Here is a 16,590-nt window from a genome sequence, read left to right as displayed (position 1 = left end):
TAAATTTTCTTTCTTCCATGGCCTTAACCCCACCACCACACCCACCCTGGAACTTGTCATGGTGTTTATTTAATTTCTGATGTAATTCTAAGAAAAATTTAAAATTTAAATTAATAGCATAAAAAAATTAGTTACCTAGGTCAGTAAATATGGAGATGGAGAGAGTTTATCTTAAAGAATAAAGCTTTTGCATTTCCGGCAATGCATTTACAGTTTACAGTCATGACTCCATCATAATAAAAGCCTTCCATCTGCACAGCATGGGTCTTCCAACCAGAATCTATTACCAAATCAATTGTTATACATTGGGGTGATTTTGTGCATCACCCCCCCCAACACAGACACAGACACACACACACACACACACACACACACACACATTTGGCAATGACTAGAATCATTTTTGGTTGTCACAACAGGGAGAGTGCTACTGGCATCTAGTGGGTAGAGGCCAGGGATGTTGTTCAATATCCTACAATACACAGAATAGCCCACAGCAGAGAATTACGCAGCCCAAAATGTCAATAGTGAGAAACCTTGTTCTAAACTGAACAGTGTGATAGAGCTCAATTTATCTCCTATAACTGCCAAGAATACCAAAGGCATAATGCTAGGAAGGTAGTACTAACTTGAGAGCACTTACAAACACCAAGCAGGCATTTTTTCAAAATTTTATTTTCCTTTTAAAAAAAAAAAAAAGCAAAGTCACAACTTGTGCCTTCCCTTGATGCTGGCCTCCAGAGATATTAATAAACACGAGGCAATATGGATTCATTTCAAGGCTGTTCCCCTTTACAATAAAGGAGGCCAGGGGCTGGGCAAGCACTGAGGAAGACAACAACAACAACAACAAAACCCAAACAAACAAACAAACAAACAGAAACGCTCGAAGAGATATATGAATGTTCTGCCACTAAGATATTGTGAGAACAAATTTGTGTCTGATAGAGGGTATTAGGAGTGTGAGGGGGTGGATATTAAAGGAGACAGGAGAATAAAATGTTAAGTGAATAAGAATGCCAATAGAGAAATGGGCAGGACTGAAAATAAAACATTTCTCTTCTATGCCTGAAAGCGTAAGATCCAAGCTAAGTGATCTGGTACAAGGGCACCAGCAGCTAAAAACACTAGTGTAAATTATGAGACAGGCCAAGATTAGCTAAAAAAAAAAAAAAAAAAAAGGAGTTGGCAGCCCGTGAGCCAAATGCCCCACACATCGGAGATCTTTCTGCCATGTAGCCGAACCTTCAAGACCTAAGGCTCCCCATATGTTCCAACCAAAGACAAGCACTGGGGGTTCTCCTGGAGGCCACACCCATGCATGTCCTCTGAGCCTCTGCCCATGCTGTTCCTTCAGCTTGGAATGCCCTATGACCCCTACCTCTCCTGTCTGTCCTTGGTTCAGGCCTCCTACCCTCAAGGCTGTCCCTACCATCCTGCAACTGGTCCGTGTGCCTGCTAAGTGGAGGTCTTCTAAAGTCAGGGACTGCAGCCTTTCACCAACTTCTCTCTGGAGCTTCATACAGTGCCTAGTACAGAGCAGGCATTAAGAATACATGCTGAATGAATATTTTTAAATAACAATTAGTCTCTCCCTGACCTTGTTGCCACTGGTATGTGTTTCAGTAATAGCAGATGTCCACTATATCATCCCACACATTTTTTTTACCAAACTTCAGGACTCCATTCACAAGTGAGCTAGATTTGACATTTTTGACTTGCCCTAAAACCCAAGTTAGCATCTAATGTATACTGACAGTTTCTTCAAAGGCAATCATTGTATGACTATTTTAACAACAGAATCAAATCATTGTTATCGCCGATACCATAAAAAATGAGACAATCTTCATCTAGCTTATATTGCTTGGTCTGTGCATTATAGTCAATACATTTAAACAATCTTTATAAAGCCACACTTCTCCAGCATGTTAAACAAGGTATGAAGGTCAAATCAAAGGATACCTTTAATTTACTGGCTGTATTAAAAAGATAACATTATTTTGGCAGATATGAGGAGGCATGTAGTAAGTCTATGTGCACAAACACAAAGGAAAGTGGAGACGTGTGTGCATTTGTGTATAGACATATATATGTTTGTGTATACATTTGTGTGCATATATGTCATTTTTTTAAATAGGAAAAATTGCATTTTTCCAAACTGCCCTTTAGTATTCCTCTGTTAAAATCTCTTACGCTTTCTCTTCTGTTGCTTTTTAAATAGGGGAGTGTGTAACCTCTAGTCATTTAGTTTATTTAGAGTAGTAGCAAGCACCCTATTTACATCCAGAACATTTAGAGTCCCTATGAAGAAAACACCATCTAACAACTTCTTTGCTGATAGTGATGGGGCATTTATCTAAGAGATTAAAGTGCAAAATTAACCTAAATTCCGAGTTGCTGTTCATTTTACACTACAGTCTAAGATAGCAGGGAATTCTTACTCCTATAAGCAAATGCTCACACTATTTGCTGCTGACATGAACACTAAAGTCAATATATCATAAACAAGACCTTTACTCTGAATTTAAATTAAAACTATAAAATGGTACGCTAGCCTTCCTGTTTGGGTTTATATGTGTTTATGAAACTGTTGCTTCTTCTACATCTGCACACAACAAATGAATGAATGAATGACAAATCAAGATCAAAGCAACAAGAGACCAAGTTGATGTAAGTCATTAGCAGGCAAACTGGTCTGGGGACATAGAGGATCCATAGTTTATCATATAAAATAGGACGATAATTCAGTTGTTACATATAAAAACATAACATAAACCATATTATAAAATAAAGATAACTTTATTGATTTATAAGGCATGATAGTAAATAATAAATGGAATGATAGTTGCTCAACAAGTGATAGTGCTAAGTAGATAATATTTGGCCAAAGAATCAGTAAGCCACACTTGAAACCGCCAAAACAGAAATGGCAAGGAAAACAGTTGAGGATAAAAGTTGGCAAAATGAGTCTCAGGTGTGGCACTCCCTAACTCTCTTACTAAGATGGAGCAGGGGATGAGACTCAGAATCTGTTTCTCCTCCTTCCAGGAATTGAAATAAGTTATAATGTAGAAATATAGTTGCTTCTAGAAATATACAATGTTAAGAAAATAAAACCACCTTAATTCCCTTTAAATTTATTAAAGGTCTACTAAAAACTATCAAAACAAAACAAATGTTCTTTTGTTGTCATCATCACCACCACCACCCAACACATTTAAATTTGTTGGACCACATGTGGAAAGTGAACATGTAGACAGAGTTGGAGGCACCCTCTGCTCATCTCATCCCTTGCTCTATCCCAGAACCAACGGTAGCTCCTACACAGTCTAGCCAATTATGTAATTTCCAAACTACAGCCCTGCTGTCCAGGGCCCACAGGAGTTACTGCACCCTATTCCAACCCGGGGTCGGGGGCTCCCACTGCCATCTGTCCACTCAGCTTGAGCCTTTGCCTGACCCCCTTTTCTGACCTCCTACCTAGAACTCCATCTTTTCCCCTCCCCCTTTTCACTCTCTCCAGGTTGCTCTAATTTTCCTCACTACATACATAGAAGCTTTTCTTTTTTCATTTTTCCCATTTAACTTTCATGGTCCACTTCAACTGAGATCAAATTTAGTGCAAGTCCAATGAAGTCCAGTAGTTTTAAGTCCACAAATTTGTGCTCAGGGAATGTCTCACATGCTTTAGTGCCCCTTACAGTGCCTAGCACAACGCCAGGGATGTTATAGGTGTTCAGTAAACTTGTTGCTAGTACATCATAGATGGTCAATAAAACCTCCTTTTATCTACTGATGACACTGAGGTGCTGAACTGAGGTAAATTACCCCACCAATTCAATTCAAATAACACTCCGTATTAATTACGAAGCTACTTAAGGTAAGAATGTTTTCTGGTCTTAATGATTTGGACTACTATTTTAATTGTCACTTCTCAGCTAAAGACTACATTTTATGCTTGCAAAACACTGAAAGTGGAATCTCACAAACGAAGCAAAATTAACAAAATATTCTCCAAGGTTAGATCACCAACATCGTTCTGAAATAGATTATGCATATAATTCTGAGGTTTCCAAATTTAGCTTTAGGTAGCTTTTCCTTGGAATGCTCCACATATTCTAGTTTGAAATAGCCACATAATTACCTCAAACCCTCCCTCCTATCTCATTTTAAGAGAGAGCCAAGGCAGTGTTTAGGGGTTAAAATGTTTCCAAAAAGTAAGACAGTCACTTTCCAGAAAGAATTCAAGGATAACCAACAGAAAAAAACCCCGCCCCAAACAAAAAACTGTATCACCAAAAGTATGTAAAATGTTTCCATGGGGGTAGGGGATAATCTATTTTAAATTTACAACTGCTTTAAAAAAGGCTTTAAGAATCCCCAAAATTGAGGAATGCAGATAAAAGACTGGCAGAACCCCTTGAAGAGCTTCTGTGGCCCCTCCCACCAAACCCGCGTTCTTAAAACACATTACTTCTTTCAGCCTGCAAAACGCAGCCTTCCCCCAGAATAATTCCACTTGAAAGCCCCCACCCGCGAGGAAACATTAATCTACTTTGCAACATGCGTTCCAGTCTGTGCTTTACTGTTTTTTAACTCCTTTCCCCCACCCCACCCCACTCCACCCCCCTTTTTTTGTACCTTGAGACAAATGTTTTTTTCCCCCGGAGTTGAAAGCTGTCCAAAAACAGGACCACACACGCCGCCGCCTCCGCAGGCCCGCGCCGCTGCCGCCGGGGGCGCGCACACTCCCTCCAGCCGGAGGGGTGGCCTTTCTCTGCCCCCCTCCTCTTTTCTCTTTGGACGCGGTGGGTGGGGGTGGGGGGGGTCTGAAGCTGAGGACCAGAGCCAAGAGCAGAGAAGCTTGCCTCTGGCCGCGTCTCGGGTCGCGGCGGAGGCAGGCGGCAGCAGCGGCGGCAGGCCCCGGGGCCCCCGGCAGTACAGTGGTCCGTCCCGCGAAGGGGCCCCGCTCCCCTGCCCGACCGCCCCCGCCACTCTCTCCCACAACACCTAGCTCAGCGCTGCGCCCCGAGTAGATTACAGCGCGGCCTTTGTCGGGCGGGCCTGGCTCCTGGCCAGCCGCCCAAACAATAAACAATTCCCCCTGGTGCGGGCAGGGGGTTTTCTCTTGCCACCGAAAGGCTCTAGGTGTATGCTGACAAATATCTTTATCAATTGGAAAGAAGAGAAGGGGCCCAGAGTGGGGGAAGGGAGGGCGCTGCGCCGGGCGCTGGATCTCTTACCTTCCACCCACAGCTCCTCCACGTTGGTCTCCAGATTAGCTGCCTTTAATCCCACAGCGAAGGCCCCAAATATGAGGAGGCCCACAACCAAGAATTTGCCGCAGTTTTTTTGAATGTAACAACCCAGTTTAAATAAGAGTCTCTGAAACTTCGCTCTCAGCCACAGCGGCGCTTTTCGGCCAGTAGCTTTCCCCTGAGGATGAAACAGAAAGGAGTGGTGAGCGCCCGGGAGTTGCGGCCCGTGCGCCCACGCCCGCTTGCGCGCACCCGCCCGCGGATCCCGCGACAACCGTGGGGGGTGCCCTCGAGGCAGGAATCCCAGACAGCACGGGAGAACTCGAGCGGTGTGGGGGGGTTGGGAGGGCTGGGCATAAATCAATGTCGAGTTGCAACGTGGGAGTTGCACCCCGGGGACAGCAGGAGCGTCCCCACGCGTGGCATGCACAGCATCCCCGAATGCGACATGGGGCATTGGGAGAAGAGGTTACAAGAACAACGGGAAGGGGAAGCTGAAGCAGACTGCAGAGAACTCACTCAACACAAGCAACAGTCCCGCCGGATCTGGTAGGGGAGGGGCTGCGAAACCCCAGCTATGGAGCCCAACTTTTAAAACCAGGAAAGCTCCGCTCCCTTTCCTGCGAATTCTGCCCTACCTTTCACCCCTCTCCGGCTGCCCTGGCGGGGACGCGGGCTGCGGGGGGGGGGGGGGGGCGAGCGAGCTTTGGAAACAATATAGTGTGGGACCCCCTATCCTGATCCCTCCCGGCGTGGCAGTGGATCCACGTGGTGAGCACTGACGCCGGAGCTCACTCGGGACCCATTTCCATAGCGTTGAGACGCTGTGTGAGCTGACTTAGGAAGTGGGGCAGCCATCTGCAACTTACGACAGTATTTGTGATCGGAAGAGGGCAGCCACATGGATCTTTCCCTCCTCTCCCTTCCCTTCTGGTTAAACGTAAAAAGCAGCAGAGTGCACAGGGAATGGGCCCAGGCCGGCGCAGGCGGGGGTCCCGGCTGGGCGCTGGCTGCTCCCGGCGGCGGCGTTTTCCCGGCGCTGGCCGCGGCCTTGGCAGGCCCCCGTCTGGGTGCTCGCCTTCTCCAGATTCCACACATTTCAGCAAGCCTCGTAAACACAATGAACCCGGCCACTCCGCAGACCCGTACCGCGGATTTAAGGTGGCAATTTGTTTACAACTTTCCTTTTCCCCCTAGGCTCTGAGAAGAGCTGGCTCAAAAACTGGAAAAGGAGAAGGGAGATGCCCTTTCACGGGGATAATTTTTAAGGGCGCAGAGATTTCGTGCTCAACAAAAGCAAAACTGGCTGCCAAAATAGGAAACCACCTTTATTTTGGCTCCCTCCCCCCCTTCTTCTCTCCGCCTCTCAGTACTCCGCCTCCCCCTCCAAGATGTTAAGAAATGTGGCAGCATCACAGGGGTTTGGGCTGCAAATAGGGGCAGGGGCGCAGGAGGAGGGGGTTCCTAGGCAGGGGGCGCCGGGTAGTGCCACGCTGAGGCCGCCCTCGAGAGGTGGTCCACTGGACCGCTTTCCAGTTCTCCGGAAAAGGCAAGCCGGGGAGAGGGCGCGTGTACACACACACACACACCACCACCACCACCACCACCACCACCACACCACACACCTTCCACCCCCTGCGGACCTTAAACAGCCTTTCCTTCAAGATCGGAGGGAGGGTTTGAATTTTTCAATCCCCGTTTGTCTGCTTCTTTTCCTGGAGAGCGAGAGGGGTGTGTGTGTGTGTGTGTGTGTGTGTGTGTGTGTGTGAGAGAGAGAGAGACAGAGACAGAGAGACAGAGACAGAGAGAGAGACAGAGAGAGGGGAGAATGAGAATGAAAATGTGTGGCGGGGCTATCCCAAAGAGGAAGAGGAGGGAAGAGAGTGGGAGGAGAGAAGAGTCTGAAATGCACCTTGGAAATCTGCTCCAGAGCGAAGGCGGCGTCGCAGTAGCTGGGCCGGTGCAGATAGTCCCGGTCCGGCGCAGTGTGGCGGCGCAGCCCCCCGGTCCGTCTGCGCCTCCCGCCGCCGGCCGGCCGCCCCGGAGCCCCGCTGCAGCTGCCGCCGCCGCCCCGGTCCTCGGGCTCCGCGGCGTTACCAGTCGAAGCCATGTTGCCGCCGCCGCCGCAGCAGCAGCAACCGAGGCTTCCCGGGCGGCCCCGCGCGCTGCTGCCGCCGCTGCGGACTCCCGGCGCGCCCCGGCTCTGGGCTCGCGAGGACGCTGCTGGCTGCCGGCTGTTCGGGCTCGGGCTCCGGTTGACAGACCTGCTGCTGCTGCTGCTGCTTCTGCTGCTGCTGCTGCTTCTGCTGCTGCTGCTGCTGCTGCTCACACGGCAGGCGCTCCTGCCACTGCAGCCGCGGCCGCTGCCGGGGAGTCAGACCCTGCGCCTTCCATTGCCACATTGCGCGGGGGTCCCGAGGTCTCTGTGGCCGCCGCTGCCCACATCCAGTTCTCGAGAGGGCAAGAGCCGGCGTGCGGAGCCAGCCTGTCCTTTGGGCGCTCGCGCAGCGTTCCTCGCGGTCCCCAACTCCCCCTACCAGTCCCCCGCCCCGCGCCGCGACCCCTTCACTGCAGAAAGCGCCAGCAAATCCCCGCCGCTCCCGCCGGCCTCGTTGGCTCCCTCGGCGCCTCCTGTGTCGCCCGATCGGTCGCGCAGGGTAAGCGAAGAACCGCCGCCACAGGGTCCGTGAGTGCCTGGCGGGTCTCAGCGCTGCCGGGCCGGGATAGCCGCAGCCGCCGCTTCTCCTGCGGTGGCTGCTGCTGGCGGTGGCGGCTCCTGAAGCTGCTGCTTGGGCTGCTCGGGCTCTGACTGCTGGGTTTGCGGTGGCTGCTCGATCCCGGACTCTGCTTTCTTGTGCTCTTCGCCGACCCGCTGGACCATTCTGCCCCCGTGCAGCGCGCCTCTCTCGCTCCCGGGACCTGGAGACTCCGCTCTGTGTGTGTGCAGCGGGCAGCGGCCGCAGCAGCTCCTTGATTCAATAGATGAGATGGAAGAAGAAAAAAAAGAACTCTCTCCATTTGGAGAAAGAGGAGGAGGAGGGGAGGGGGTAGAGGGGGAGAGAGCCAGCGAAAGAGAAAAAGGCTGGAGCTCCCGCCCCTGGGGCTGTCAGATGGCTTGGGTTTCTGCGACGCGATTGGCTCATGGAGGGCAGAAATTACTCAGCAAACATGACTATTATTAGCTGCTTAGCAACAGCTCACCAAAGTAGAGAGACCACCCAGGTAGGCAACCCCAGTGTGTGCATCCCCGGCTTCGGGGGGAGCCTTCGAGAGCGCCAACCTTCTCGCATGCAATACTTCCATTAAGGAATGCTCCCCCCCCCCTTCTTTCTTATTCCTTTTCTTTTCAACAGTCTATTTTTTTGTAGACGCCTTTTGAGTGCGTATACACACTCACACACAAACACCCACGAGCATTTGCCTCGCGATAGACACGGGGGAAATGTAATATTTTTTTAAGTGCTTAAACAATTTCTGAAATTCCTCAAAGAAAACCCTTTTAGAGGCACCTTGGCCTCAAGCTGCAGCAAATACTGGGAGGTCCGGCTTGAATTCCCAGGCCTGCACCAATAATGACAGGGTGGTGGATAGTGCGCCAGTATGTGCCAGATTTTTTTTCCCTCCTCTCTTTTCTTTTATAACTAAAGAGAAGACTTAGGCTCTCGCAGGGAACAACGCCTAGCATTAAGATAAACAAAATGGAAAGTTAAAGAGGAAAGTAAGGACGTTGGGAAAAGCAACTCTCTCTTAAAAATCCACCCCGCCCCCCATCAGCCAAAAAACCCCCACGGCAGCACAGTCCTTGTTTGAAGGAGGCAGTGTTTTATAAACGTGGAATCCAGACACTAAAGAATTCTCATAGAGGCAGAAGGGTTTTTATTTGAATCTTTATTGTGACATATGTAAAACAGAAACAACAGAATTCTTTTAACAATCCGGAGAAACGGGAATTGTTTCCTTGAGAAACAAAAGTTTTCCTATTTTGGATTTATTCGGGCTTGCCCCCCCCCTTTATTAACCACATGTCCTTATTTAATCTGTTTTAATTTTTTTTAAATATTAGTACGCATCCTGTTCTATATAATAATAGCGTGACGCAGGGGCGAATAAAGGCTTTGATGTTGGATTTATTCGTAACAAATTGTGCGCTGATGGCGAGGACTTGTCCGGACACTGCGGCCAGTGTCACCGAGACATCCCAGGGCTTCGCTTCCCGTTGGTGAAGAAAACACGCGACTCTTTGTGGTAGGTCCTGGGGCCAGAGTCAAATTAAACCTTTTACAAAGTTCCAATTATTTTTAAAAATATTTTTGGACAGTGGTATTTATTTTTCTTACATTGGCAAGTTCCTCCCTGAGATAAGGTCCAGACTCACCAATCGAGCCTAATTTTAGTATTTTTCCCTTTTTATAAATGGCATTGAACAGCAGAGTGACCTGCGGCAGCAAGAAACCGCCTGAAGCCGTGAAATGGGACCGTGTGGCTTTAAGATGCACACGGTGTGTGTTCATTGAAAAAAAAGAAGAAAGGGAAGGAAAGGAAAGAAAGAAACCCAGATGGAGAGAAAGGAGGAGGAGCGGGGGAGAAGGCGGGGCCACGAGGCCACGTGACCGAAGGCCGGGCCGGCGCGCACTCGGCGACAGCGAGGCCTATTGCGCGCGCGTGTCCGGGTGCGCCTGTATGCGCGCGCGCTTGAGTACTGGGACTCCCCGCGCTGGCGCGGCCTGGGTCAAGCAGATAAGGAAGTTGCTGCGCTCTGCTCGCGCTCCGCGGCCTCCACAGCTCGAACGCTGCCTTCCAGGAGCCCCGGCGAGTCGCGCGCCCCACCGGCGCGGACGGACGTGCGGGACGCGCCGTAGTACATTCCTGAAGGCGGTCCAGCCCCCTTACGTTGCCCAATGCCCGCGCGGCCTCCCCGCGGCCGACCAATGGCTGAGCGCACGGCTCCCTTTCCATTCAGCAGCGCGGCGGCTGCGGCCCCGGCGGGAGAGTGACTGCAGCGCCACTCGCCCGCCACGGCGTCAGCCCACGCGGCTCCCGTGGGGGTCCTGTGGGCCAGCCAGCCCTGCCCGCCCTCTTCCTTCCTCTTCAGCGGTTCCCCCTCGCTTCTTTCCCTCTCTTTCTCTTTCTCCTTTTTCACACTTTCTCCTCCCAGATCTCTGTCGTGCCTACCCAGCCTTGCCAACTCCTCTTTGCCTTTTTCTCCTTCCTGGTTTCACTGGGAGCCCCTGACCCCTGAACCCCGAACCGGCAAAACGTGTGTGGTACCTCAGGCAGGGTAGGGTCTCCTGTAGAATACAGAGACAAAGAGAGAAGCATCTGGGGGTGTTCACGAGATCAGGAGGACCGGAGAACCCGGCCAGCGCGGAAATTCAAAACTCAAAACTCCGATGAAACACGTGATTTTGTGTGCGACTCTGGGAAGGACTGCTAAAATCCAGAAAGTAAGACAAGCACCGCGAAAATGATACTACGTACATTGATAAATGATATCGCAGGAAAATTGGGCTCGACATATAGCAAGTTTAATTTTTGAGCGAAATTCTTATTTGTATGTTTGATAAATGGCAGAAAACAGGGAAGGTGGTTTAATGTTCTAGTTTTTCTTTACTAAATAGTTCTTCAGACGTTTCAAGTGAAAGCATTTCGTGCTTGCCACTAGAAATTATATTTTGAATTCTTGGGGGTGGTACCCCTAGTTTTCCATGTCGGTCTTTATATTTGAGGTTTGCTATGTTTATCTTTTCAAAGTTCTTTACGTTTTAGATCAAAATATTAGGCTTTCCTTCTAATTTTTTTTATAGCGATTTCCGTGTAGCTACTTGAATTATGGAATTCTAAAATGAAATTATAAACTATGTACACACTACGGTTCCCCATTACTCTGCACACAGCTGCATATCCTCTCGTTCTGGCTGCTGCTACATTGTGAAGCATTTCAATGGCAAAGCCTCTTCCACTCGGGCTTGTTTCCCTCGGTTTGATTTAATTCCTAAACGTTTTGAACGCTGATCTCCGGGTTTTTCAGCGCCCTGAGCCCCCACACCCGCTGTTTGATAGGTTAACTTTTCAGCATCTCAGACAATGGACCCGGCCAGTATTTTCTACCCAAAGGTTCCAGGACGCAATCCCCAGCCTGGGTTCTAACAAACGCTATCTTAATCTCCCCACCCGCCTCTTCCCCTGTGGTCTGTTTTTTTCATATACAGAGATGAATTACTTTGAGGATCTAATTGGCCTTGTTTCTGTAACGTTTTAAGAAAGGGAAGAGGAGCCAGTGTAAAAGCCTGCTCGACTTGGGTGGTCAGGGCTGAGGCTGCCCCCAATTTGCCTCATTGCTGATGCATGCGAGTGCGACATTCCCAGAGATAATGTTGTTCCTAACCAATCTGCCCTTATTTACATTTGTAAGCATTGTCGCCTTTAATATGCATGCCCTGTGCAGGGGACTACTTCGCCATACCGGATTTAACTTCAGCTAACCACAAGGATCCCTCAGACCTGAGATGACACTTGCTGGAGGAGCCAGGCCAGCAAAGGTGTCTGCTAGGAAGACAGATACTTTAATGGCCTTTCTGCAGTGTGGCTTCCCTTGTGAGTTACTAAACAAGTGGAGCTCAGGGCCTTTTCAAACCAGCTGGTGCTTTTGGCCCTATTTGAGGCAACACTTGAGGGTCCCATTTACTCTTTCCAAGTAAAGTTCATCTCAATGCATCAGTTATCATTTTGGTCTTATTATGACCCAAGAGTTCATTGGAGTCTGTTATTTTCAAAACAGACTCCTTAAACTCTTAAAAAAAAAATTCACTCATATCTTCTCCGTTCTCTGTTCCCATACTTCAAATATCTATGTCTACGCCACACACATATCTCAAAAGTGACATCTGATTATTCAAATGATGACACTGAAATGAAACATCTGTCCTTTGTGTTTGGACATTCCAATGATAAGCAATTGTGGGAGCTGGACTTGGTAGAGTAATACAGTGAGATTTAACTTTTCACTGGCTGTTTAGATCCAACCAAATGGGTCTTTAAAATCTAATGTAATTTAACTCATTTTTTGCAGAGTACAAATGAATAAATAAGTAAATTTATTCTAGTAATTTGACTTCTGGGCCAAATTATAATTTTGTCTCAACTTTAATACTCTTCCACAAATGTAAAGAATTTCAAACATTGCAGTTAGTCCCATAGTATTCCTGTTGAAAGGGTGGGATGGGGAGAGGAATTGAGGATTTGATGGAATATTCTATTTATGGATGGAGACCCCAGGGTACAGGATGAGCCAGAGCCTGAGCAGTTCAAAGCAAGTACCATGGATAAGAGTTGAGTCTTGACTCAATTCAAGCCAGTATGCCACCATCCACCACATTTTCTTGGCTCCCTAAGAATGCCTAATTATTTTCTCATTGGCAGGTTTTGTATTGACTTAAAAGGTGATGGTCCAAAAGAGTCTAAAAGGTTGGGAGTGGGTAGAAGATTCAGAAGCCACAGAATGTAAAATCCCTAAGGATGACTCCCCTCCCCTACTCCCTTCAACCTTCTGTTTCCTTCCCCATACCCTCCACCCCTCCTTAGGACTGGAGGAAAGGGAATAGCTCTAGCCAACTTGTCAAAATAATGCTGCTAATTACCCCTGATCTCCTTTAATGGGAAGCTGCTCCCAATTCCACAAAGGAGTAAATGAGGGGTCTACAGCATAAACCAGAGAACACTGGCATATTTTTGAGTTTATAGTGAGCTGGGGGTTGCGGGGCAGAATGGAGATGTCCTGAGAAAGTCTCAGAAATCTCCACATTTATTACTCCAGGTTCGAACACTGGCTTGAAAGAGGGAATTAGACTTTATGCAATGCCAAAGCTATTGGTATTCTCCTGCTAGGAATATCACCAAGTGCAGAGAAAATGTTCAGAGCTTACAATGAACTTGAAAGAAAACGGAGCATTGACCCTTGTATTGATTTCTTTCCTCCCCTAAATATCATCTTAGCTACATTACTTTACCCTAATGGATAGAGATGTATTCTGGAAAGACCCACACTCTGAAATCTCTTTCCATCTCTCTCTTGCCTCATCTCTATCTCCCCATCTAATATATCTATATCAAGCTTTGTATTTGGCAGAAGGCACGCCATTTATTTCACTGATCTATGCTATTGGGTCTTGCATGAAAAAGAAGCTGAGCAACATGATCCCTTTGACCCACTGCTGGAGCAACAAATTTATTAGAGATATAGGCATGAGAAATGAAAGGGAAGTAAAACAATTCTAGCTTATTGTGTGTCTTTCTTTCATACTGCTAATCCGGTTTACACATCACGCCTACATGTCTCAATAGGGCTTTATACACTGTGGCAGAGGCGGGAGAAAATAAAAGGTGTGTGTGTGTGTGTGTGTGTGTGTGTGTGTGTGAGAGAGAGAGAGAGAGAGAGAGAGAGAGAGAGAGAGAGAGAGATAACAGGGAAAACAGAAACAGATATTTTAATCCACATTGATTTGACTTGTCAGTTTTTCTATCTGCAGAAAGTTGAAGACAATTGATAAAAACAGCCTCCCCCCACCCCAATAACTCCAAATGGTGCTAACTCCTATCCAAATAGTTTGTTTGATGATGACTAGATTGTAACCAGAAATTAGAAACATTTATCAGTAAGTTTGAAATGAAGGTAATACCCCAAATTGAGAATGGGCCTATTGGTGCACACCTCCATTCAACATTTTAATATAAAAAGATCTTGGACTCAAAGGCATTTTACAGCTTTGTGGAAGGAAGCTGGTGACAACTGGAACACACACAAACTCACAATTGAAAGCCCTGAGTTTTACAACATGGGTACACAATGCACCTGAGGCAACAATTTATCCTGAAGTTCCGCCCAGAAATAATAAGTTACAGTAACAAAGGATGACACCAAAAAGCATTGTCTTTCTTTGTGGAGGCAACTAATTGCATTTTGAACTATTGGAGAAAAGAAAAAATTAAAAAATTAAAAAATTAAACACACAAAATGCTGAAAAGGGATCATTGTAGTAGTTCGGTAGTTCAAGACCTCAGTTATCCCATTATTCAACATTTAGAGCCACTCATGTGGGTCCTCATTATTTATGTATTTCCCCTCCCCAGCAAGGAAGAAGGATAAAAAGGGGGGGGGGAGTGGTCTCTCCAAAGTTTAGGAAAATAGAAGTCCCTGGGTGTCTTCCATAGACCACAATCCATATGTGTCTTCTTAAGTGACAGAATTGGAGATCTGAAAATTGTGGATATATTGATCATCCATACACTAGTAGTCATTTAAAACATGAACCTAAATGCCTGGAGATGAAGCACATGTCACCCCAGAGGTATATTCTCTGGAGGCCCTGTGGTCCCAGTGTTGGCACCTAGTGTAAAGGAGTTTGGATCAGTTCGGCCACCTTAGAGCTCCCCTCAGGCTGCACCCGGCCCTCTCAGCATCGGGCCAGCTGCCCACCTCTTAATGGGTGGCAGGCATCAGAACGCCCGATTCCGTAGGCGCAAGAGTCAACACATACTCCTCTCCTACCCATGGCCCCTTCATGAACTCAACCCTCTGGCCCTTTTTCCCACCAACCGTAGCGGGGAGCGGGATGTTTGAGCTCCAGGTTTTGAAAAAGCACCTCTCTCTCCCCTAGCCCTGGGGTCCGCGCCCAGGTGCCGAGAGCGTGCGCCCATCCCCTCCAGCAGGTCTCTACCAGTTCTCCCGAGACCAGAGCACTGGCTCGGGTGCGCGCGCGCTCAGCCCTCACCCTCCCCCCGGCGCTGTCACTCTCTCCGCACTAGCCCTTCCATTCCAGCTCTGCCTCCACTGGCGACTCAGTAGCCACCACCAAGCTGAGGAGCGGAAGCCAAGGTGGCGACCTTTTCAAGCGTGCAAATGGGATCCCAGGCGACCCCCTCCGTGAGAATTCGCCCCCAGAGCCGTTCCCCGGCCCGGCCCGCCGCCGCCGCCAGCCCCCTCCCCGCCCTGCGGGGCCACCTCGGGGGGCGGGGGCCCGGAACATGCGAGCCAGCGAGCGAGCGTGGAGACGCGGGACCGGTTCCTGCTCCCCGGCGGCGCAGCCCACCCGGCCCCGCGGCCTCGGCGCGCCGCCCGCCTGGCCCTCCGTCCGCTGCGCAGCGGGTCGGGTCCCGCAACCCGGTGTCCCCGTTGCGCGTGCCGCGCGAGGGCGAGGTGGCGACGGCGGCCGCAGCACTCACCATAGCGGGCCGTCAAGCCCTGCCCAGAGAGCGGGTGCGGATGGCGCAGACTTGGAGCTTGGATTTCACATCAATTTCTTTTGCCCTGTGCCCCCCTTTTCTGGTCCTCCGCTCCTCCGTCTGCTCCCCGTCTTTCCTTGGTTCCCCCTAGCCTGGTCGCTGCAGGTCTCTTTGTCTTCCTTGTCGTCTTTTTCTTCGTCTTGGTCTTCGTCTTCTCCTCCTCCTCGGTCTTTACAAAAGGAACGGAAAGTGTAAAAACCCCGGCGCGCTGGGCCGCCGGAGGCTTTCGGCGGAGTGCAGCGCGGACTCACAATTACAAGCCTGTTTCTATTAAGCAGTTCCATGGCCCTCGGCGTGGGTGGTCTGCCGCGCCATAGGCAGGACCTGTCAGGGTCACGTGACAGATCCGAAAACTTTACCCCTTTACAATAAACTCAAGGAAAGCAAAGTAAACTCGAGGAACGTGCTATCAGCACAGCCCTCCTGGGTAAACAGGCGCTCCCCCCTCCCCGTCTTCCTGGGAGGCGCCCAACCCCGCGAGCTCCTGCGAGCCCTGGCCGCCCCCTCCCTGCCCCCCGCGGCTGCTGGGCGGGGGTCTGCTGGGCGGGGTGGTCTCTGCACGCCACCTCGCCTTCCCCACCTTGTGCTCCCGCACCCCACACACTTTATTTGCTAACATTTGGTCTCTAGCCCAACCCCCAGGGGTGGGGGTGCTGAGGGAGCAGGGAAATTCATTTCAGCATCTTCAGCACTCCGGGAAATGCGGGGTGCCCAGCGTGCTGCAAAGGAACACCACGGTTCCTGTCAATTCTCAAAGCCCTTTCCTGCTCGCATTCCCACGGAAGCCCTGAGAAGCTGGGAGCTTTCTGGTTGACAGGCCCACAGGCTAAAGGGGAGGCAGAGAGCCAGGGAAGCCGGGCAGATAACAAGGACCTCCCCAGGGAAATGTTCATTGCACCAGGATGTATGTGCATTCGTGTCTTTTCTGTCGGAGGTCCCTAGGAAGCCGCTGCTGAAGAGACTAAGGTGGAGTCCCTTGGAAACCAAGATTGGTAGCCGGCTGAGGAGTCACTAATTGATATTTGCTTTACCCCGCTTCCAATTACTGTGGTTT

General features: G+C 49.4%; 1 protein-coding gene across 5 annotated transcripts in view; it reads right to left on the bottom strand.

The window, feature by feature from the left end:
* PTCH1 (patched 1) overlaps window positions 1–15,971 on the bottom strand; it is a 69,358-nt gene extending 53,387 nt beyond the window's left edge. The window contains exons 1-2 of one of the 5 annotated variants that reach the window (XM_036238789.1): window positions 15,477–15,971; window positions 5,244–5,436 (exon numbers count right to left, since the gene is read on the bottom strand). In XM_036238789.1, the coding sequence (XP_036094682.1) occupies window positions 5,244–5,436; window positions 15,477–15,479 (196 nt within the window). In that variant the 5' untranslated portion in view covers window positions 15,480–15,971. Of the gene's footprint in view, window positions 1–5,243; window positions 5,437–6,127; window positions 6,438–6,901; window positions 7,001–7,170; window positions 8,312–15,476 lie in introns of those variants that run through there. The other 4 variants (XM_016159474.2, XM_036238788.1, XM_036238790.1 and 1 more) reach the window with 4 other exon arrangements.
* Window positions 15,972–16,590: the final 619 nt, after the last annotated feature.

Source organism: Rousettus aegyptiacus, unplaced genomic scaffold (genome assembly GCF_014176215.1).
Source record: "Rousettus aegyptiacus isolate mRouAeg1 unplaced genomic scaffold, mRouAeg1.p scaffold_m13_p_3, whole genome shotgun sequence".
NCBI classification, from domain to species: Eukaryota; Metazoa; Chordata; class Mammalia; order Chiroptera; family Pteropodidae; genus Rousettus; species Rousettus aegyptiacus.
The sequence above is the reverse complement of the archived record's forward strand: the minus strand, read 5'-3'. Positions and strand labels throughout refer to the sequence as shown.